The 24,601-nt window shown below is 42.4% G+C and overlaps 5 protein-coding genes across 5 annotated transcripts; 3 read left to right on the top strand and 2 right to left on the bottom strand.

Annotated features, from left to right (window-relative positions):
* Window positions 1-786: 786 nt before the first annotated feature.
* Window positions 787-3,785, bottom strand: EAF02_006316 (uncharacterized protein; the record flags this gene model as incomplete). Its single annotated transcript, XM_038902364.1, has 2 exons — window positions 787-845; window positions 902-3,785. The coding sequence occupies 2 exons, from the start codon at window positions 3,783-3,785 to the stop codon at window positions 787-789; spliced, it is 2,943 nt and encodes a 980-aa protein (XP_038757584.1).
* A 1,860-nt stretch (window positions 3,786-5,645) lies between these two features.
* EAF02_006315 (uncharacterized protein) lies at window positions 5,646-8,185 on the top strand (the record flags this gene model as incomplete). Its single annotated transcript, XM_038902363.1, has 3 exons — window positions 5,646-6,981; window positions 7,042-7,763; window positions 7,796-8,185. The coding sequence occupies 3 exons, from the start codon at window positions 5,646-5,648 to the stop codon at window positions 8,183-8,185; spliced, it is 2,448 nt and encodes an 815-aa protein (XP_038757583.1).
* Window positions 8,186-14,897: 6,712 nt separating this feature from the next.
* Window positions 14,898-16,374, top strand: EAF02_006314 (uncharacterized protein; the record flags this gene model as incomplete). The annotated part of the gene is made up of 2 exons (XM_038902362.1): window positions 14,898-15,411; window positions 15,473-16,374. The coding sequence occupies 2 exons, from the start codon at window positions 14,898-14,900 to the stop codon at window positions 16,372-16,374; spliced, it is 1,416 nt and encodes a 471-aa protein (XP_038757582.1).
* A 1,388-nt stretch (window positions 16,375-17,762) lies between these two features.
* On the bottom strand, window positions 17,763-21,866 carry EAF02_006313 (uncharacterized protein). Its single transcript, XM_038902361.1, has 3 exons — window positions 19,775-21,866; window positions 18,345-19,671; window positions 17,763-18,254 (listed from the first exon to the last, which is right to left on the bottom strand). The coding sequence occupies exons 1-3, from the start codon at window positions 21,795-21,797 to the stop codon at window positions 18,176-18,178; spliced, it is 3,429 nt and encodes a 1,142-aa protein (XP_038757581.1). The 5' UTR covers window positions 21,798-21,866; the 3' UTR covers window positions 17,763-18,175.
* A 150-nt stretch (window positions 21,867-22,016) lies between these two features.
* On the top strand, window positions 22,017-23,351 carry EAF02_006312 (uncharacterized protein). Its single transcript, XM_038902360.1, has 2 exons — window positions 22,017-22,268; window positions 22,325-23,351. Exons 1-2 carry the CDS (start codon window positions 22,102-22,104, stop codon window positions 23,319-23,321), a joined length of 1,164 nt encoding a protein of 387 aa, XP_038757580.1. The 5' UTR covers window positions 22,017-22,101; the 3' UTR covers window positions 23,322-23,351.
* Window positions 23,352-24,601: the final 1,250 nt, after the last annotated feature.

The raw sequence follows: 24,601 nt of genomic DNA, 5'->3' as shown, positions 1-24,601 counted from the left end.
AGAAAGAGGATCTGGATGAATGAATCCCAAACCAAAGCGCGAATAGATGGTATATAAATACAAATTCCGAACAAAACTCCAAGTACTCTTGCGCGTATAGAGGACATATCTCTTAAAAGCGATAAATCCGAATGCATCAATAAAGCAAGACTCGGCAGCCCTCCCCATTCCACAAATAAAAAATGGAGGGGTACTCCGTATTTTTGGTGGAGATACCGGTACCTACCTATTAGGTATTCTAAGACTAAAAGAATCGATGACGAAGATGAATGTCAACGTTTCTCCACACTATCTTCATCCTATGAATTACTAATTCCCTCTAATCAAACCTCACCTCATCAAAGCGCAGCACGACGATTCATCAAGAAGCATCTCAATACATGTAAATACTTGCTTGGTAACAATCTTCAATTAATAATAATGAGATTGGGGAATGCTGAAGAAATTCTTAACTTTCATTCGTGGATTGCTAATGCCATGTGCGTTGCCCTTAAATATTTATCTCGAAAAGTTAAACGGGATGAGGCGCATTGGCAGAGATTACCTAAGTCGGTTACAAATCTGCCGAAGTCAAACAACCTGGTGAAGATATATGTCAGCCACAATTATAAATCAAAAATATCAACATTATTTATCATTTCATATGGTTGATAGCAATTCCGTAACAAGATGGAATTATGCCAAAAAAAAAAAACATAGAGTTCACTAATAGCATGAGTGAAATCCTTAATCTTTGTTGAGAGTAACGCTTTTAACCCTCCTTATATTATCATAATTTACAAAATTCTATAACATTATCATAATCATGCATTCAACCATCTGCCATTGATTTGTTTCCTCCTCACCTATGAAAATATTAGCACAGCACTCATGAAACAATAGACAAAGTAAAATAACTTACCATAGGTGCCAAAAACTGCAACACCAACTCCCAATGCCAAAACAGTAGCCACTAAACTCAGCTTGTTGAACGCTTTGCCGAGAATATCAAAAGCAGCGCTAGGGTTAACTCGTGTTCCGAAAACATCAATTCCATACGCGAAAACCAGACTGGTACTTTCTAGTATAGCAGGGCTGGTAATGACACCTTTGATGCCAAGAACTTCACGTTTATGACTGATGATGAGTTTTGGATCAAATTCGATGACAGGCGAGTAACGAAGAAGGCCTTCTTCTTGTTCGGCAGGGATAGGATCTCGGCCAACTGGTCGACGGGGATCGAGAAGATAACGGGGAATACCAATGATGGAATTGGATTCCAGAGTACAAAGAAGTTGACGAGTAGTAATACCTTGGCGGGTTTGGGAAACAGACATGTGGGTTATCGCTTCGGGAACCACAAATGATTGACTAATAACATGGGGAAGAACTGGACCAGCATTTGGTACATCTGATGGGTCAAGACTTGATGCGTTCGCATTTGAGCCGAGGGTTCCACGATCATTTGGAATAGGAGACTCGTAAAGATCGGTGACGACAAGTTGATATCCTTTTGATCCGTGCAGAGAGGTGGTGGTTGATAATTCATCGCTCCATAAAGAATATGCGAACCAGTTCTCGGTGAAAACAGAAGCAATGGGTTTCTTAGTGTCAACACCTTCGTGGTTTGCAGAATAAAGAACATCGCCAGAAACTGTATCAAGAAGATAGAAGGAGGCGATTGAGGATTCATCTGAGACGGCAGTGACCAAAACTGTGTTGGGATTCAAGTATTTGTACATGACAGTACGATCCCCAAGAACTCGCCCAATCGACGCAACCGGGTCATGTGCGGGTTTGGAGACTACCTCGACGATCCTTTGGCCAGAAGGTGGTTGAAATGACCAGGTAAAGATAGGTTTGGCATCAGCACCTTGAATGTCAAATTTTAAACCTCTGACTTCACCGTTCTCGCGCCGAACCACGAGCAATTCTTTTGGTGCCCAATCTTTTGGTATATCGCCAGGATTTCCATCGATACCAATAGGTAACACCCACCTGCCAAGATTACTGTCAACGATGGCCGCGCTCCGAACAGGTGGCCACTGCCCAGGGTTTATAGCCTCGAGTCCCATTCCAGTTGTAGTGTTCACGATGATGTATTCTCCTTGACTACCTCGAACGGTTGTTGTACTTTTAGCATTGTTGACAAATATGGACTTAACGTCCCACTTCTTGCCAGCTGGTATATCGAAAGCTTTGGAGCTCCATACGACGCGCCCTTGAGATCCAGCATCAAGTGCATACAAACGACCTCTTTGGGTTGCAACGATAACTAACTTGTTGAAGCCAAAGTTATCTCGTTCTAAAACACTTTCATTCGGTGTAACCAAATCTCCAGGTAAGATGGCGCTTAAAAACCGGGTTGGTAACTTTTCCAAGTATGCTGGAAGGTATTCCAAGTCATTGATATGACGATTGACTCGGTGAATATATGCTTCCAAGGGGTTGCTGTGAGCTTCTGCCTCGAGTGTCTCTGCCAATGATTCAGAGGCTGGTATTTCAGCCCATTCGGCAGCCACAACACCAGAAAGACCCTCAACACGAGACCAAGCTACAGCACCATTGCGCACCAGAACCCATTCTTGTTCCGCACTCACCATAGCTGATCTTACAGCATAAGTATCGGGTGCTTTCTGGACTACCTCTGATGCACCATGGAGAAATCGAAGTCGGTCATGTTGCTTCTCTGCTTTAATTGGCCATCTGCCCAAAACTCCATGAGACATTGAAGAAAATATAAAGGTCTCTTCCTCGGTAAAACGAGTAAAGTAGACATTGGCACCTTGCGAGCTGGTTGAGAAAGCACCGCTCCCTGCAAGCTTGGGGATCTCATATGCTTTGCTAATGCTACCACTTTTCATATCAATATGATAAACATCTGCTCTGTTTGAAGTTGCCGAGTGACTGTGTACCAAGAAATGTGGTAAGGATTGCGCCAAATTAGGCGCGTGAATAGAGACCTTTGTAAGCTCGCCATCCGATTCTTTTAGAGGCAATGTCTGCAAGTCGCTTGGTTTGCCCAGGATATTGACCTTGAGACTCTTTAGCAATCTATCGGTCCAAGCAATGATAGGAGCAGCAGAGTTGGCTCCAACAAGTAAAATATCCTCCGGTGTATGAACATCTCCTTTGGTGGAGAGTGTGTATTCGGTAACTCTTTCACCCGTCAAATGGTCAAGAGTGGTAACTTTGACGCTATAGCCTCCCCAAGCACCGTGAAGAGTGACAACAAAAATGTCTCTAACATTTGTGCTGACTTGTAGAGGTAAATCACCACTAGCATCAACATATTCCCAAACAACATCTCCATTATCTCCATTAAGTTTTCGTACCACGACTTTTCCAGCATCTTCGAATAAAGTCAAAACATCCTTGATATTGTCAAAACCCTCAACTACCTCCACATCTTTTGCTTGTCCTGTGAAAGTGTTTCCCCATCTTTCCCTTCCACTCTTCGCATCCCAAGCATCTACTCTGTTGCCCAAAGCACTAATAATTGTACCAGCTCCCTCAACTGGTCGCAGAAAGCCCTCTCCGTGATTATCATCGTTCGCCAGTATTTGTCGCCATCGAACGTCCCCGGTGCCTGGATTGACAGCTCCAAGGACGCCAAGATCACTTAATGTATATAATAGCGCGCCTTGTTCAGTTTCCCTAGGTTTGTAGAAGAAGGTTGTGTCTGATTGTGGGAGACCTAGTAATTCGTGGTGGTAGTCGACCGTGTAAGCTTCGTCTGCGAAGACTGCGAAAGTTCTAGGAAGTATTGACAGAGTCAGACATATCAAATTTAGAGGGAGTCGCATAATGAATGATGTCGAATGGGGTATGGACCTCCAATGTGGCATGAAGCTCTGGAGCTTTGGTTATCGTAGGCTAGATTGGGAGAATCTCGGCTCGGATTAGGTAATCAATTGCAGATCAAATGCCTGCCCATTTGAATTTCAAGCATTCAACAGACATCTCGAGAGTACCTCAGGAGTGCCTCTTCGGGAGAACTTCACTGGGAAAGCACAGTGAGCTTGTTTATACGATTTGGAACTTACGATCACATCCCATTTTCTAGTGAAAACCTCATCATCTCCATGTCTCACTTTGACCATGTTTCATTGCACTCGAGTTTTGCTAATGTTTCTTCGAACATTGCTTACTTTTCTAATTGTCAAACTCGTACACATATGGGCCAAATAGACCACTTGATGGGACATGTTACTAGAAGTTTTCAAGCCTTTCTATTGATGTGCTGTTTGTCTGGATTCACATTTTTCGCAGGCAACCTACTCGGCATTTTTCCTGAAATGAGCAATGTGTGGTCTTTGTTGAGCCCGAAAAGCCCCCAGGCCCTTCAGACTTCATTCAAATGAAGTCATTTTGATGATTCTTATAGATTTCATATTTAGAAAGCGTTGGTCTGCCTTGTTCTCTAATCCTGGGTTCTGTAATGCAATTTCTGGAAGCACGATCCCTTGTAACATGTTCTTGTATCTCTATGTATACTTATGTCAATGTGTTCGTTTTTCCTTCAATATAAGCCCAATTGATTTATTACCTTTTGATCCCAGTCAGGCTGTTGATGAAGCTGTTGTATTGATTCATCAGAAGATCGTAATCTGTCGAGTATTTCTGCTCTATTAAAAAAACTTTCATCTTCATGCTTCTCATTATACGTTCTTAGTTATTTCAAAGCCACTTATGCAAGGTAAATTTTAATGTAATTCTTATTGAACCTCCATGAGTTGGTAAGATTTTGTAAACATTTGGACGCTCGATTTGATCCGATTTGATTCGATTTTTACCTAACTCGAATGCAAAAGATAAAGTTCATTATTCGATGAAGCTCGAACATTGAGTCTTCGCAGCGCCGGGTGGTCGTTCTACAATTTGTAGTCTCGTGGTATCTTAGTTTGTAGCTTTCGAAGCCAATGTCTCCCATTAAATATACATACCATAATCATCTATGGTCTGTTTACGCTTTCAGGTTGGTTAGAGGTTCTTCTCCAGTCTAAGAGCAAGACTCGGGGGTCTATGTGGAGTGTTAGAATCCATATGCCGATTCTTAATCTTTTACATACATTAAATATCTGCACAGCTCCAGGAATTGGTGTTTTCAATAACTCTAAAATTATATACCAAACCTAAACGTCTTTTCCTAGATATCAGAACATAGCATTTCGATAGATGCACGCGAAAGTTCAATATGTGATGAGAAGCACATGTATATACACTACACAGTTAAAGCCATCACCTCATTCTTAACTCCACAGGATAAGGCCAAGCTAAATACATCTTTCGTTCGTAAATCCTTATCCTTATCGGTCAGTGTAACTACACATGAACCAATGAGATGTTTTACATATTTTTGTGTAACAAATCAGATGTGTATGAAAGAGCCCATATGTGATTTTTGCACTCCGTCCAAAACTCTCGATTCGGGTGTCTATTTCAATCAATTATAGAAGTCTACATGAACCCCGCACGCAATGATATCACTCATTGGACAACTTACGGGGAAGCTGGGGGTCAAGACTCGCGCCAGCAGATGCCTGCATACGTGCATGGATGATTGTAGAACAAGGCTATCGCAACATAAAACAAAGACTGCTCTCTACTAGCACTCCACCTCGAGGGAGATAGTTCTTCATAGATATCATCAATAAATACTAACCATGATGACGAAATCTATAACAAAGTCAAAAAGCACGTCCGAGTCTACATTACAAACTGGATTGGGTGGAAATAGCGATCAAGTGACTACATTGCATAGTCTAAATCGGCGAGGAAGCAGTACAAAGAAGAAGCAGAGGACAAATACCCCAGCAATTAGTCAAAAAAGTACGAGTCCCTTAAAGAAGGGGGTGACGATAAAGGAAGTTCAGACAAAACTGAATTCTCTTCTACCATCCACTTCCTCTACTTCTTCTCCTCCCATCGTCACTAAACCGCTTTCCCCAAATGTCGAAAGCGGAGTGAAAAGCAAAGTATCTCAGGCTTCAAAAAACAAGTTAGCAAAAAGCGAAGAAAATATACAGCGCCAACGTATCGTCAACTCGCCTAACACCAAATCCAGAAATTCTCAGGGGAAAAATGTCGCCTCTCCAGCTATATGTGTGGTGGCTTTAAAATCCCTCCCAAAGAAAGGAAAGGGTAAAGGGAAAGGGAAAGATCCAGAAGAACACAGTATACGAAAGACCATCCCAACCCCTCACCGACTCAATGAGAATAACTTATCCATATTCCACCTCCCCACCACTTCCCCCCCTTCATTCATCTCGAGCCCCCCAAAATCAACACAGCTTCTATCCAAACCCCCGCCAAAAGGTCAATCTCAGTCCAAAAAACATCGTGCCCTAGCACTCACAACCTCACTTCCACCTTCACTTCTACTTCCACTTACATCCCCGTCCCCGTCCCCATCCCCATCCCCATCCCTCATCCCCGTTGCCCCCAAACTCCTCAAGCGATTCTACGAAGCGTTGATTCTCCTCACCGTCTTTGGTTCTAACCGAGGCTCACGAATTCTAGAGGAAGAAACCCCAACCGATACTTTCGACGATGAGATTTTGGATATTGATATGAAAACCAGCGCTCTTGATACGAATAAGCACGAAATGGATGAAATGAGTCGAACCAAGCTAAGAAGATCATTTACAAGACATCTAGCCTTTTTATGTGATTATGAAAAAGGAGGCGATAGCACCACTGCAATTGCGTTGCAGCAGATGGATACGGGGGAGGTTGTATATCATGTTGCTTGGAACAAGTGTTCGCGACCGGAAAGGGGTGTGGAGTTTTTGAAAAAGGTGTTGGGACTTTTAGGATGTGCTGGGTATTATGGGATCAATGATTTCGAGAAAAATAGGGAAGAGATTGAAGATAAAATATTTGAGTTATCGGTAAAATGTGCTGAGAAGAGAATTTCTTCCTATGCATCTTTTTTGGCACGGGATATAAAGTTTGTGTTGGGAGAATGGAAGACAATTAAAGTGGATAATCAAGATGAAGGTAAGAAGTTCATATGCATCATGTGTCTTCGCTTCTTATCTGACAAAATCAACTTCTTAGAACCCTCGACTCATCTTCACACATGGCTTCAAGGGCTTCTCAGTCTCACCGAGTATCCATCTCAACTCTGTCGTTTCTGCCACAAAACATGTACAACGGTGTCACAAGAATTTACACACCTCCAACTACTCATCCAACTCGGCTCTCCATTCGCCACTCGATTTACCCAAATCCGCCACACCATCGGCCGTCTAAACCATACCCCCAAAGCCATCCAAATCCTCCTATCCACCCGCATCCTCCTCCCTCATCTCTTCACCCAACTCACCATTTCCCACCTTCCCTCCTCTTCGTCCTTTCTCCCTCCCCTCCAAGCCCGCAACCCCACCCTCTCCGCCCTCATCGGACGAACCATGAGTGACCCCCTCGCCATCAGCTCCTACCGCGCCGCCCTCGCAGAAATGGACCACAAATATCAACTCTCCACCCATCTATCCTCCCACTGCACAAACCCCAACTGGCGTCCCAAAATCCACGCCGAGTTACTCCTGCTCCAGCATTTCCACTCAAGGAATCTCCATTTCGTAGACAAGGATCGCTATATCGCGTGTAGTAAGCCGGCGTGTTATTGTTGTTATCATCATATTAGAGTGCATCCGGGAAAGTTTGTAGTGCCGGGAAGTCATTGTAATCATTATTTGAATTGGAGAGCGCCGGATGTGGAGGAGGGGGATGGAAAAGGGGAAAAGATTAGAGAGGGTGTGTTGATTGAGATGTCGAGGGTTTTTAGGGGGGAGGTTTTGATGCAGATTAGGGAGATGAGAGGGCCGGGGGGGGGTGGAAACCGGATTCTTTGACGGAGATTTCGGAGGAGAGGGGGAGGGGTGGTGGGTCTTTTGTAGGGGATGAGATGGGTGGAGTGGGAGGTGATGGTGTTGAAAATGAGGATTGTGAGTTTGCAGTAGATGATGACGAGGAGGAGAATTGTGAATCTTTAGTAGGAGAAGAAGAAGAAGAAGAAGAAGAAGAAGACGAACGAATAATCAACAATCACCATATCAGAAATGAACATTCTGATCTATCACAAGCGAATAGAAAGAATGAGGGTGCTCCACATCAGCAAGATAAAAATATGTCCGAAGCGGGTTATCATTCTGGCGATACCTCTGAAGAAGAAGACGGAGGTGTATCTTTGTACTTTTGAGTTGGGAGAGAATGAAACTCAGGGTTCATATTTGGTATTGTAGGTGTTTATATATTGATCTATAGAATATCAAGAGCACTTGATATTCCTTTTTTTCTTTTTCTGGAAGAGAATGCTTTCGGTATTTTACTTGAGTCTGAGTTTCAAGAATGGTGGTTTGGGATAATAGGGAATGAGGATTGTTATGTTTGATCATTGAGATGTGTGGTATTGTGAAGAGAGGAGAGGGGAGGAGATTCGAATCACTATTTACTTGTAAGAACAACAGTAATGATGATCCACCCAGACACATACACATATACACCCAACCAACCCAGCCAGAACAAAGATAAACTCATTGGGAAAGAAAAAAATCTATGCTCTCCTTCTCCTCCTCCTGATCCTCCTCTTCTACTAAGAGATAGAAAGAAAGAAACACATATATACCCACTCTATTCCACCATCCTACCATCACATATCACATATCACAGCACCACAGTACCACAATGAACAACTCCAATCCCAACTAATTAACCATATACACATCCACACATCCACACATCCACACACACATCCATCCAAAAACTAAAGAAACATGCTATTCCTATCCCTCCTTCTTCTCATCCTCACCCTTTGTTTCCTCCCCTGTTCCCCTTCCTATTCTCCCAAAAGAAGAAATTGTATCCATAATATATGATACATACTCATATTCAACACTCACACTATCATAATCAAACATTTCAATATTTCAAACCATAAACATCAAAGCATAAATATACACACCAAATCTACCTCCCCACCTCCCTCCCTACCCTACCTCCTCACTTAACAAACCCTCCCCCTCCCCCTCCACCTCAAAAAAGAGTATAATCACACCCTTCCTTTCCTTCCAAGTTCCTTCCTTACCTTCCCAAGCTCCTTATCATTTCGCTCGCACTATATCTATATCTATTTATTTCCTACTTCTTCTATACTACCTAGGTACTCCTTCCTATACTCCTTTTATATATCAGAAAGTAAAAAAAGATATATACATATCTCCTCTCCTCTCCTCTCCTCTCCTCTCCTCTCCTCTCCTCTCCTCTCCTCCTCCTCTCCCCTACCTCTCCTCCACACTCCCATCTCCCCATTACAACATAACCCCCCTCCCCCACCCTCCTTCAACAAACCATTCAAATATCCAAATCCCGGCCTGCTGGCCCAATGGCAAGGCGCTTGACTACGAATCAAGAGATTGCAGGTTCGATCCCTGCGTAGGTCAAATAGTTGATTGTGTTTGTATCTTTTGGCATTTATTTTATTTTCTTTTATTTTTTGGGGGGGGGAAAAAATCAAAATCAAAAAAATAATTTTGATGTGAGGAAATGTATCTGCGTAGTTGGTTGGTTGGTTCGGTTGTTGAGGTATAGTTATTTGTTCATGTGGGGCGGATGGATTGATAGAGGGTTTGTTTGGGTTTGGTGGGGAGAGTTTAGAAGGGTTTTTTTAGTAAGGGAATTTAGTTAGGCATGGCATGGCAGGGCAGGACAGGGCTTTTAGTGAGTTGCAGTTGGAGTTGGACTTGGACTTGAAGTATTGGGATGGGAGCGTGCGTGCGTGCGATTGCTGAGTTTTTTGTGGTTTGTGGGAGGGGAGGGGATGTGAGATTTGGGGGAGAGGGTAAAGTGATGTACGTAGGAGGTAGGTAGATTGATGGATTGTAAGTAGGATATTCATCTAGTATTACTGGGGAAGAGGGGGAGAAAATTCGATATGGATCAAGAAAGAAGATGGTGGTTTGAGATCGAATAGTCGATGATGTTATGGGTGTGGGATGTGAAGTGGGAAAGATTACCTACTAATGATTTAGTTGACCACCATAACGGAAACCGGCGCTCGCCATGCAGGTTTGCCCTTCAAGAATGATGAAGACTGTGATATCCTGATGCCAAACCGTGGAATGATATCTTGTTGCGATGAATGTTAGAAGATTTTTATGATCTTAAATCCACAGCACTACTGCTGGAATGAATACAGTGCGCGTGGATATTTGACCACAGGGCTATTGTTGAATAGACTTTCTGTCGACTTTGATACTCTGCCCATATGCATCTGGACTCTTTCACTTGTGGAGAAGAGAAAGCCAACGATACACATACTTGGTCATCTGTAACATGCCAGCAACGTTAACTGATGCACCCATCACATTCAAAACCGTCTCGACTCTCGACACTCTATACCTCTCATACCTATTACCCACCCATACTAATCTCCACCTACCTACCGTTGAAGAAACAGTGAAGAAAATTCACCAGAGGATGATCATTCGTCTCGCAAGAACCACATCCCCCTGCCCAGATTTGACGTTTCGTTTCATCCATCATGATCTGTCAATTGCAAGTTTGCAACGCAACAACCATGCACGTACTCCGTACGTAGCAGGAAAAGAAAAGGCTCCACTCTTCACATTTATTCATTCAAACTCCAATTCTCCAACAATACATTCCTCACCGTTCGTTTCCATAGTGATGATGAATTTTCAATTCCTGAGGCCTGCAAAAAAGGTAACACGATGAAAGGATGGGGCTTTTTACCATCTAGATTCTGGAACTCTAGAATCTCTCCTATTTCGGGGTCTCCCTGCTCTCCTTTTCAATTGTGGAGGTAGAAAAGATCCACAGAATCGGCTTTCATCGGTGAGCGAAAAACGAAGAAGAAGCTTCAAGGCTCAAGCTTCAAGCTTTGCACCAAATTTTGCTGCCCTGCTGGTCAAAGAAAAATTTCATATGGAGACAGACAGCCGCCGAACCGGGGAAGAATTTGCGTGTCTTCCCCCTGAGTCATTAAAGATCAAGGAAGGACAGCCCCGAATCCGTATGATCCAATCGGAAGATTTTGTCACGCCATGTCTTTCGCTTTTTCTCGGTAGAATTCATCTCGTACGCAAAACATCAGATTTCTAGAAAAGTGCAATCGAGGGTACATGCGGTACATGAGTGGAGATACAGCCGACTTGGACCGTGAGCGAAGCGACGGGAAGTCTAAAATTTCTTTAAAAATTTCTCATGCTAATTTAGTATCATCTGGAAAGCTTGGAAGATCTGAATTTTTTTTTGGGTATGCGTTCAACTGTTCGACAGTACACGATGGTGGATACTTAAGGTACCTACCTGTGGATCTCATCGAGTAAATCTTCCCACCTCGCCGTGATTCTTCCACTCTTGATATTGACGAGGGCATGAGGGCCATGAAAAGTGGTGAAGGATTCGACAAAATGAGGTTTAATGTTATGTAACAGGTATTGAATATGATCGAATAGGATTTGAGAAGGTCTTCCGGGTTTCATTGGACAGCTGAGAGACCGGTCTGGAATTGTGAACAGCGATGAAAATTAAGATGGACGTTCGTTGCACGATGCGTTTCCAGTTTGTCGTCGAATGTGATTATTCTTACTCGATGGAATCACATGGGGTTTTGCGGCTATTGTCAGATCCAGCCGGATTGGGAAGGTATATCCCGATTTTGGGGATTCTTGCTGGAATGGTTGATGAAAGTTCACGGTGTATCACGGTGAGAATGGAAAATAATACCATGTCGTCGCTTGTTCTCTTCCGTACCTAGGTATTCATGAGGTGAAGCCATAGATCCGATGGAGAGGATCAAATTGGAAGGCGTCAAGCACATGATTCTCTCCGAGGAGAAATTCAATTGTGCAACGCCATTCTGTGGGGGGATTGGGATTTAACCCCAATGTACGAGTCACCAACTCATGGATAAATACTAGACAATTCTCAAAAGTTGCACAGCTTGACACAGTAGGCTGTAGACTGTAGACTCTCGAGAATTGTATCATTTCCCCGCATGTGTTGGAATTGATTGCACCATGAGTTAGTAATCATTCGTAATTTCATGATAATTCTTGCTGTCGATGGCTGACAGTGGAAGCATATTGCGAATCCCCTTGACAACCAAAAGATTCTAGAAGATCAAAAAAAAAATCGGAGTGGGCCGAAATGGAGTTTTAATTGATGGATGGATGACATGCTCGCATATCGCTTCATAATGTGAATGATCTACCAGATTCTCCATATTTCATTTGATGGCGTGAGCTCCAAGCCTTATGGCCTAAAGAGAATATCATAATATGGGTGACGATCGTTGACTGGCTTGAGATTGGTTCAATATGATTCTAAGGGTTATTCCAGAGTCCACAACCATCATCAATCACATAATGTGGTGATATCACCATCGTGTTCTTCGTGCTGTCACAATTTTGGGTTGATTTTTTTTTGCGGAGTTGAACACGAATCGAAGAAATGTTAGGACTCAGGAGGTGCAGCTCCTTGGAGCGAACTCGATGTACAGTAATGGGGAATTGAGAAATATCGTATTCGTGAAAGTTTGCCATCCTCAATATCAATGTCTAAGCACTACCGTTTACAAGGTAGTAATGTAATATCATGAAACGCTTCATCTGTGTAGGAATTAGTGCGATGTCTCTTCGCCCATCAATATCGCTTGGCATACGACCCCTTGATAATCCTGAAAATAATCCTTGGATTTCCGTCATTGTGCCTGGAAGAATCGTAATATATAGTAGTACAGACTGTACAGTACATCATTGGCGAGGAAGAACAATTGCGAGGGTCTCAATCATAACATGGCCGTTTCTTCGGATAGAAGACTCAGGTCCGGTCGTGATCTTAGAATAGCCACAGGCCGAGTAGCTGGCTGGCCATCGGGGTAGTGTCATAGATGTATACGAAGTAGACTTCTGGATCCATAGACTCCTAGACTCCAAGGCTCATACATCGTATGCATCGCAAAAGGAATATGAACTTGCTGACGTGCTTTCAACCAACTACCATATCCAAGTGTACGATAGTCAGTATAGCAGTGTTCACGCACATTTGACCAGTCATCGATCTGATTGCTCATCAGCTGTTTAAACCTTTGAATTTGACTGGCTTGAAAAAAAGTTTGACGTTGAATGCACTGGATCCACAGGGCGTACCCCAGAAGAAGCTAAACGTAATTCCTTACAAGGGAGGTGTTTAGGAGTATGTAGGTCCTCCTTTACAATGCTACTCTATAGCTACCTGACATCTAAAAGGGAAATACAGATTCTTTTGCTTGAGGTGAGTTGAGTAGGTAGTCAACATTGAATATCTACGTAAGTATGAATATGTACTTTCGTTGGCACTACCGTAGAATTTGATATTCCCATATAATAATATAATTCAAATCAATTGAGCTCTGGTGATGATACGCCTTCAATACCTAGGTACCTAGTAAGCTTCACGGATGAATATAGAGAATTAGCCTCGAGACCATACCTACCTACCTACCTACCTACCTACCTACCTAGTCCTCAAAGAGTTCAAAGGGTTCAAAGAGTTTCCTGACCATGTACATACACATACCTACTACTGTACCTACTACTGTACCTACTACTGTACCTAAATACATACACATACCTACATCTACACTTCATTCTGCGGTGTAGAATCTCTATGCTTCTAGTCCCATGATCTACGACTCGTGCGATGTTTAACCGCGTGAAATCAGACCGGTCACAGCAGTTAGAACTTAGAAACACCAAACAAAACGGCTGGACCAAAAACATACCATGTACAGACTAACGACAGACCAACTACTGTAGGTAGTAATAACACACACAGACGACATTCCGGCGTTCTCCATCACCGGTAAAATCGATTTTTTCTTCTTCTTTTCCCCATAATAATAATAAATTTAGTATTTGAGTCTGAGCAGCCGCAGAACAGGAACAATGCACCATGGTCCATGACCCATAACAACCACAGGGTTAATTCGAATTTTCCCATGTTGAGGGGCAATGGCTCATCTTTTTTTGGCATGTGTACCTAGTAACCAGGGAAAAGATGAAATCACAGACTTCAAATTCTGGTGGACTAGAAATCCATTTGACACATAGAATTCCTCGAAAGGGAAGGGAGAATGGGAGAATGGGAGAAGAATGTCTAATGAGCAGGTAAGAGACGTCCACGGGTATGTATGGTGATACTATAGTGGTCTAGTAGTTTAGTAGTTTAGTAGTTTAGTAGTTTAGTAGTTTAGTAGTTTAGTCGTCTTTTACATGTGCAATTTTTATATACAATACTATAATATGTATAGTAGCTCCAGTCCTTTCCTGTTCTCTTCCAACAAGGTGCTTAATACTCGTCTCACGATTCAATATCAAAATATAATATTTCCGTCACTGCTTCATTCATTCATATATATACATACGTACAGACATACGATATATACAACAGACATATACACACGATACTCAAGCTATATATACCCCTTCACATCTCCACACAAACAAAGAGAATATTAAAACTCTATATCAAAATCACTAAAATATCTTCCCAAAATACATACCTACATTACATATCACAGATTTATATATTACATCATCATCCTCTTCTTCTTCTATTTGATATCTCACTCACTCATCACATCATCCCCAAAAAGATATTCAAATTCTCCAACTCTCGCCTCTCACCTCTCACCTCTCACCTTTTTCACCAGTCATTCACTCTTACTTACTAGGGTACTTTGGAGCAAACCACCACTTCCAACTCAACGTCTTCCAACACGAATGAAAGTTTACTATTAAAAGCAGTATCAATACTGTTCTGCGGTTGCCAAACGGAAAGAAAGAAAAAAACTCTATTTCCCTTGTCCAAGACGCCACCACCAAAAGACCCCACCAATGCCTGCAACAATGCAACACGTTACGTCGTTCTTTCGATCTCATTCCCATCCATTCGATTTACCAACTGAAGGAAAGAAAACTTCTAGAAGGAATTCAAGTAGTAGACCATCATTGAAAAGTCGCACACCATCTTCATCAGCCTCTTCTATAGCAGAAGACAAAGCAGCCAAGATGCCCGACCTTTCTCTTCCACACAAACGTATTTCGATACCCGGTCTTCACTCACCCAAAACTTCATCGAAATCCATTCCTCAATATCATGGTGCAACACTTGACTGTGCCATTGAGTCACCTCCATTGGTTCTCTATGGTTCTACCAGCTCGAGTACCGGCGCATTACTCTCGGGTCAATTAAAGTTACACATTCACGATGAGAAATTTGCAATTGAGTCTTTCAAAATGCGATTGGCATTGGAGGTCACGCAAAAGAAACCATTCCATGCGCATTGCCAGGAATGTACCCACCAATCAAAGGATTTGACAACTTGGAATTTCCTTCAAGGTCCAGCTACACTCCGCAAAGGTAATTTTCACTACATTGCATTCTCATATTAATGTTCAAAAATTCTAATGTAAATTTATAGGCGAACATGACTTTCCATTCAGCTTCCTCCTTCCTGGACATCTACCCGCAAGTATGAAGGGTAGCTTGTCTAACATCGAATACGTCCTCAAAGCTACATTAGTGCCAAAGACTGGCGAGCCAATGAAACTTTCCCACATCCTCAACATCAAGCGTGCCATCATCCCTTCCGACACACCTCGAAACTCGATCCGAATCTTTCCACCAACAAATTTGACTGCCAACTGTCAACTTCCTCCCGTCATCTATCCAATTGGTGAAGCAAACATTTCCATGCGCATGGATGGTGTTGTCAACCGTAATGTGGACGCAAAGACACAGAACCATTGGAAGTTGAAGCGTTTGACATGGCGTCTGGATGAAACTCACAAAGTTATCTCACCAGCATGCCCCAAACATGCCTCAAAAGTGACCAAGGAAGGTGAGAACAAGAAAGGTGCTGCCCATCAAGATTCCCGTACTCTAGCTACCGAGGAGATTAAATCTGGATGGAAATCAAATTACGATACCGCGGATGGAGCCATTGAAATCGAATTTCCCATCTCGATTCGTCCTGATGCAAAACCAATCTGCGATATGAAAGCTGAGGATGGTACAGAAGTCTCCCACACTCTCATTGTCGAGATGATTGTTTCCGAAGAATTCGCACCTATCAAAAAACCCACACAAGTAACACCAACGGGAGGCGCAAGAGTCTTAAGAATGCACTTCAACCTCACCGTTACCGAGAGATCGGGCTTGGGCATCTCATGGGATGAGGAACAACCTCCTCTATATGAGAATGTTCCCGCCAGTCCCCCAACGTATGTCAACTCGGAATTATATGACGGACCCCCCATTCCCGATTATGAACAGTTACCCGCCTTGGATGGCGCAAATGGAAGTGACCACGGAGCTCATTAATCAGATATACATCTCATGACTCATGAATCTTTGAAAATTATCGGCGTTTGGGAAGATTAGATGCATTTACATAGAGCATCCGGGGAAAAAAAAAAGAGAGGATTTGATATTTGCTTTGGGCTAAAGGCGTACTTGCTTTGTTCGGATATACCCCCCTAAATTATGGACGGATCTTCACTTGCATATGTTTATGCTTGTGAATTGAAATGAATTGGGATGGAATAAAAACGGAGTTTTTTTTAGATTCAAAGGGAATACAATTCTACTCTTGTTTGTGGGGATGAGATGAGATGAGAGGAGAGGAGAAGAGATGAGAAGAAAAGAGAATATACCTACATAGCGTTATTAGTAATTGTTTAGATACCTATATACATATATACAGAAGTGGTATTGCTTAATTAGCTATTTAATTGAATGAATTGGAATGGAATCAACTTTTCGGGATTTATCTATCTGCTTGTTTGTTTGTGTGTTTTCTGAGTTCTGTGGTGCGGTCATGATTGAATTGATATTTTGAATTTTCTCTTGCTACCTATCTAGTAGATAAGTGGGTAAGTAGGTAGGTAGGTAGGTAGGTAGGTAAATATAAATATAGATATAGATACCTATCTAGGTATCTATATTATAAAAATAAACATCTCATCTCATCTCATCTCACTCTTCGCATTTTCGCTTTGTTTATTTATCTACTAGGTAGGTGTCTAGTGGGTGGGTACCTTGGTTGTTGATTTTATTTGTTTACTTACTTACTTGTTGGATGGGGATGCTGGGCTGAATGGAGGGGGGTATTTAGATAGGTACCTACTTTGTTTGGTGCTTGATTGGGTATTTGGATGTTTGGATGTTTGGATGTTGGGTATTGAAGAGCTTGGTGTTGGTTTGGGGTTATGGATTATAGATTGTGGGTTATGAAAGATTTGAGGGTATTTTTATTAGGGAGGAAGGGAGGGAGAGAGAAAATTGAGTAGTTCTATTTCTATTTCTATTTATATTTCTATTTGTCTATAACAGTTTACTTAGTACCTTGCAGGTATAGTGTAGTGAGTAGTAGCTAGCTCTCTCTCTCTCTCTCTCTCTCTATAGTTAAACATACAACAAGAGTAGATATTATAGATTATATTATAGATGATATATATATCATAAGTATCTATATAGGTATCTACGTAGATATCTATAGGAATCTATTTATAAATACCTACCTACTGGTTATATATATATTCATATGCATATAATAATAAACAATAAATAATAAACCAATTGAGATATCTATCTATCTACCACCTTTGTTCGACTCTATTCTATACTGGCTGTGATGATGATGATGATAACACGAATAGATTTGCACACCTATCTAGATGAGGATTATATACACGAAGGATATTTGCTTGATGCGATTCCATTCTATTCTCTTCCATTGGTTTTCTATTAAGTGGATGGGTTGATAGGTGTATCTACATCTCCGACTATCCTTTCTCTTCTCTCCATGATGTGGAGGTGAGTGAGGCTGAGTTGGTGGATGGATATGGATATGGATATGGATAAGTAGATGTATATACCCATAGGGTTATAATAAAATATACAATATACGCTACCTAATCGGTATGTATGTATATACAAAGCTTGTATCATCTTTCGAATAGTATGTCTTGCTTCATCTGTCGTTTGACTTATTTACTCATCCATCCATCCATCTATCTATTTATTTATCTATCCACCTCGCATCTCCTATGCCGGGGTTCCTCGCTTGACTTCAGCAAGCTTGCTTGTTACCGTTATAATCCATTACTCTAGAATATGATGTTTAGGAAAGAAGTTCCTTGATATCCTCGATTCTTTGTAATTTCTTTTCCTCGTCACTCATCATACCTAGTGAGCTCGCACTATAAACCATTAGCATCTATTCCACTTCCCATTCCTTAATGCAACCCCTCCCCAAAAGTAAAAGAATCTCAAGAATCACAAAAACTCACATAAATTTCTTCCTCTCCTGCACCCTCAACATTCTTTCCTCTACACTCCCCTTCACAATAAATCTCTTAACCACCACCTCCCCCACCTGTCCCATCCGATGCACTCTATCAATCGCCTGTGCCTCCACCGCAAAACTCCACCACGGATCCATCATAAAAACTCTCTTCGCCATCGTCAGATTCAATCCCACTCCTCCCGCTCTCAAACTAAGTAGAAGCACAATCCCCTTCTCACTATCTTTATACCGAGCTAGAACTGCCGCTCTCGCTTTCTGCGGCATCGAACCATCCAATCTCAAAAATGGGATCGAGGACCTCGTTAAAGTAGGTTCGATCAAAGAGAGAAAAGATGTGAATTGACTAAACACAACTGATTTCATAGACGGAGATTCTTTCCGTATGGATTTGAGATTCGATAACAGAGCTGCGATTTTCGCCGACCCATTGGAGCCGATTCGCTGAAGACTTATTTTAATTTTCCCATTTACACTCTCGGGATGTCCTTCATCTTTTACCACTTCGAAAATATCATGTGGATTGATGCGTTCGCGACAGCTGAAACAACGGGGACTTTCACCTCTGTCGGTTTGATGTTTGATGTAATCTAGTAAACATTTTTTGCACGCTGAATGCCAGCACCCGGTGACTGTTTGTTCGATCATTGGTTCTTCCGAACAGATTGGACATTCATTTTCTGCTTCGTCGCGGATTTGTTCGAGGACATGTGCCCCGAAGATATTGGTATCGATTGATTCTTCGTTGAGCTTGAAGCGCTCGATGAGATGCTGAAGATCCATGTCATCTGAAAGGCCACTTGCAGCGTCTGCGGCTTCAGCAGCATCTTCTTCATCAGCTACTAGGTTTTGGTTACGGGTTAGAATGGGATGACAGCATGATTGACGAAGTCGGAGGATTTGAGCAAAGATACTTGTATAGGCTTTGAGAACTGTGCCTGCTTCGATGTTGGCTGAGAAGGTACGTTTGGCTCTCGTGAAAATGTGATCATAGACTTCGCGTTCGGCTTCTGATAGTTCGATTTCGACAATATCGATGGTCTTTTTGGGTAAAGGAACTAGCGCTTCACCATTTGGTGTCTTCATGTCTTTTGTTCGACGGAGCACTAGAGGTTCCAGTACCGTTTGAACGACATCAAGGGCACGCATAAATTCTTTGGATTCAAATGGTATTGTGATGAATGTTTTCCAAAAAGAGAAATTGCTCCAAGGTTCTACTCTTAAGAATCGAACCAAGCTGAAAAGATCTTCTAATCGATTAACAATGGGTGTACCAGTAAGTGCCCATCGATGCTCGGCAGCAATCTCATAGCCTAGAAAGTTGGGCCAGTCAGTGTCAAGGTTCACAGAATGTTAACAATAACAAGACAATTGCTATCATTCTTTGGTCCCATAATATATTCAGATTGGACTTACATGCTTTCGCGGTTTTAGACTGCCGGTTTTTAATATAATGAGCTTCATCCAAAATTACCCGGAAGAATGAGAGCGAAAATAAACCTCCATGACCACCCTTATCACCATTCCTAGCAGTAACTTGATTGAACTCAGACAATATGACACCATAGCTTGTAATAACAACATTAGGAGCCGATGCAGCGTTAGCTTCACAGCAAAGAGCTTGAAGATTTGCTGTTTTATCACTACCATAATAAACAATACTCTTCATTGTTCCATCCCTGGAAGCATTTTCGGCTTCACTTTGCCATTGAGCAAGAAGGGACATTGGTGCCACGACCAAAGTTGTACAGGGTGCCCTTTCTACAGATGATGAATTGGCTGGAAGTCGAGGCAAACTGTTTACTGATGTAGCCTTTGAGCGCTTCTCATCGAGCCGCATAGCCACATCAGACTTACTAGAGTGGATAAGACTCATCATCTCAATAGTCTTGCCTAGACCCATCTCATCGGCAAGAATGCCTCCAAGACAATGCTGTTCCTGAAGAGGGAAATCTAAGGAAAGTGCACCGGAATATGGATTGACGTAGAATTTATCTTGATTAGCAATTTGAATGACCTCTTTATCATCCATGTCCTTCAAAGGCCAAGCGTACTCTTCCCACAGAGGATGCATCGAGGCTTTCCTCTTATTATCTTGCTCGTCGCGCTCTTTCGCCATCATCCAATACAATGCTTGCTTTTGATATGGTCGCAAATCCATTGCAAAACTTTTTGCTGGTTCTGCCTCAGGAGCATTAAAATCAAAGGATTGAGCTTTGCTATATAACGTGTCAAGTTGGTCTTGCTCAAGTTCTTTTCCTTCCTCTGCCTCTTCAGATGGGGGAGTGGCAGTGCCCGAACCAGTAATTTTAGATTCATCTTTATCATAATGTTCAGCTGCCTCTGCAGCACTTAAAAGTCCCTGACGCTTATGTTTTGCGGTTGCTTCGCTCGTTTGCGTAGGAAGTAGATTAATCTCTTGAAATAAATTAACTAACGCGACCTGACGGAGTCTTAGACCCTTTTCTTCAGAACTTTCTTTCTCTTCAAAAAAACCAGTTACCCGATTATCAGGTGCCTGGAAACTGCGGTCATCGAAAGCAGTCCTTAACAATGAGCACCTGAGTTGGAGGAAGACAGTATCATTGGTACGAATTCTTTCAGGCGCATATACACATGTACCCTCGAACTTGCATATTCTTTGATCAATTAAAGTAGAAACCCAATTTGCCGTTTCTTGAGGAAGACGACCAACTTCAAACCCCTTCGAATTGGTAAAACGTACAATGACATCGACACGCCGTGCTGCAGCGCTATTAGGTTTTGGTAATGTTTGAGCTACTGATGTTCTGCCTTTCCCCCTTCCGGCCGGTGTCTTGGGTGGTTGTATCTTTTGACGCTCTATCCGCACAACTTCGCCATGTTTGATTAAATTTGTTCCACTCTTCGTAGCCCAGCCTCCAACCCCAAATGCTCCTATATACCGATATTCTGGCATGATTCGATGAGGCGAGACTGTTCTTGACGAGGTGTTTGATTTTGGAGAGCTTGGCTTAGGGCCATCAACAGTACCGCCATTTGCAGACTTCGCGAAAGAACTAAAAGCGCTTCTGGAGTTTGACGAAGATCTGGAGAGACCAGAGACAAGCGTAGGTCGTTTCCAAGATCCATCAAAGTACATATTCACAGCCTTCTCTATATCATTTCCAGACGCCTCTCGTAACCCTTTCAGTTCTTCCGGAGTCACTTTGTCGCCAATGAAGTTTTCAAACATTTCCTGGTCGAATATAGTCTGCGAATCTCCAGCAAGGGTTCTTTCCTCCAAAACTTGATCATCTTGAGGATTCTGGTCTCTGATTTCGTTTGTGGAGCAGGCAATTGCTGGAGGCAGCGCGTCGATTTCATCTGGTACATTTGTCGCCTCATCACCTGGTGAAGATTCCAAACCCTCAGCTGTTTCCGTAAAGAACCTTCTTCTCTTTGCTGGAGGCCCCTCCATACCCGCAGAAGCTATGGAATTCTCACACGAATTAAATTTGTCATTTCAAAACAAAAACAAAAAGCGAGAGCAAACTGAGTAATATTCCACTGCTGATTTGATGGAAACGCGCAGTCACGCGATGGACGGACGCGACAAAAAATAATTAAGATGTTTAGTGACGTCGGGGGTTCTTATCTTATCCTTGTATATTATTTTGTTAACAGCTTTGTCAATGTACATATAACTATTCGAAGAGGGACAATTATAAAGAATTTGCAATTTACAATTCATTCACTAGTCACCCGCAACAACAATAATTCTAATGTACAAATCACAAATTCTGCGTCGGCTCCAAAGCTGTCCCAAGACATATATCAGTTCGAGATGCGCCTATGCTACTACCTCCTACAGTACACCTGCGCCATTTGCCTCCCGGTTGACTGAAGAAGATATAAATCAAGCCAGGACATATTGTTCCAATCTTATCCAGTTAGTTCTGTGAGCCCTGTGAGTTTCTCAATTCCCCATGTCTAATTGATGTCTAGAAAGTTTGATTCGCCATCGTATACTCTTCAAACCTTTATTCCTCCCTCAACAAGAGATGCCTACCTTTCAATTCGTGCTCTCAATATCGAATTAGCTCGTATACCAGATATTGTATCAAATCCAACAGTTGGAGCATTGCGCATGCAGTTCTGGCGAGATAATTTGAACCGAACATTTGCGAATACACCTCCGAAAGAACCTGTCGCCATTCTCCTACATCATGCGCTCACGTCTCTTCAATCGCGATATGATGGAATCAGCACAAGTGTGATGAAGGGTTGGTTTATGAAAGTGATCAATACAAGGGAACAATATATGGATAATCGACCTTATACAAATATGGATGCGCTTGAGATGTACGCGGAGAATACATATTCAACATTAATGTACTTGACTTTAGCAGCTTTACCTCTACAATCAATGGCAGCCGATCATGTCGCGAGTCATATCGGTAAAGCGGCTGGAATTGCTGCGGTTTTGAGGGGTTTGCCACTGATAGCATTTCCACCACCACCAAACCATCATAGCAACAATGCAGCTTTTGGTGGCGCTCTGGGTGGCAATGCTGGTGGGCGACAAGGAGCAGTCGTTTTACCATTAGATGTCATGGCCGAAACTGGTGTTAAAGAGGAGGATGTATTGAGGCACGGGGCAGAAGCTCCTGGTTTGAAAGATGCTATTTTCACTGTGGCGACCAGAGCAAATGATCATTTGATTACTGCCAGGGAGATGTTGAAGAACCTCCAAGCGGGTAAAGATGCAGGTCACGAGTTTGAGCATCAAGATGAGGATGGTCACTACTATGCAGAAGGTGATAACACCCAAGTCAGTGATATGGAGAGAGGATTTGGTGCATTTATGCAGGCAGTCCCTACGAGATTATGGCTGGAAAAGCTGGAACAACTCGATTTTGATGTATTCAGGCCGGAGCTCAGGGCAAGAGAATGGAAGTTGCCATACAAGGCATACTGGGCGTATACTAGACGAAATCTTTGATGTAATAGTACTCACAATCAAAACGTTTAGCCAAAAATGCAGGCTAGTCTATCTCGCTACATCAAAGTCTGTGGCATAATGATCACTTATTGAAGTTCCAGCTATTTGAAGATACCATGGATCCAAGTCATATTTTCATCACCATCAAAAACTCCTGCAATGTGGTTCTAAAGCCCAATTTTCGACACTAACACCCAATCCTGATTTCAAGCCTGATTATGTACGTTCATCAAGAACTTCGTCCTCCAATGCGTCAAGAAACCGTCCCTGCACAGCCATTTCATATCAATGCCCAGTCTCAAGTCATCATCCACAAGGTGATCACATTCGAATTTTCGAATTTTGCATGTCCAAAATCACACCATCAATACCTCCACCCTACCCCAATTCTCTCACTCCCCGGCCCATATTTTGCATCCCTTTCTCCGCACCTTCTTCCTGCGTACAAAATCCCATTGTTCCTACACTCCGAAGAGCAATACCCATTAACATATTTCGGCCGAATATTCCAGCGATTCGGTAAACATTCATTTGGAAGTTCGAACGGCAAGCCCGGTCGTGCTAATTCTCGTGGATCATTGATGCGTGCTAATTGTACGTAGAGGAGGTAACAATTGGGTCCTGCGTGGAGAGTGCGGTGGCCGCAAAGGGGCTCTATGCTCCAGTAATTGCACATTTGATTGGTTTTGGTTCAGATGAGAGATCTAACAAGTATGAATCTGAGGGCTTAGGACTGAGAGCTAGATGAATTGTGGATGTTGATCGATTCGAACTGGAAGGGAGGAAGATCAATGATCACACTTGCAATCCAAAAATTGTTCAAAAGAAGACTTCGGGATACGAAGCTACAAGAAGTATACTTATACCGGAAACACAAGCTCTCTCACTATTCTCCTATAACTCAAAATTCCCATCATTGATCAATGTGACACACTTGCTCTTTACAATATGAGTCTTCATTTGCTGTACGCAAAGAATACTCTTCGCTGTAAGGCGGGCCATCATCCCCGGTTATTCAAACGGCGCACTATTCATAGAAAATCCTCCGACAACAAGCAAAAGATGCGAGCAGATAGCTACTTCTCTAATCGGAATTTCACCATCATGTAGATTGCGAAAAGGTGATGTTGATGCTTGAGTTTGGCATTTTGCAAACCTCAAACGGCTACACAAAAAGATGAGATAGTGGGTCCTGCTTCAGCTGTTTGCTGAATCTCTGACTGTGATGAAGATTGTTTCATGCATGGTATTAAGTGAATAATGAGGAGATTGATACGGGC

The sequence above is a fragment of the Botrytis sinoallii genome, assembly GCF_014898435.1.
Source record: "Botrytis sinoallii strain Bc 23 chromosome Unknown BSIN_010, whole genome shotgun sequence".
NCBI classification, from domain to species: Eukaryota; Fungi; Ascomycota; class Leotiomycetes; order Helotiales; family Sclerotiniaceae; genus Botrytis; species Botrytis sinoallii.
Note: the sequence above shows the minus strand (reverse complement) of the source record. Positions and strands in the feature narration are given on the sequence as shown.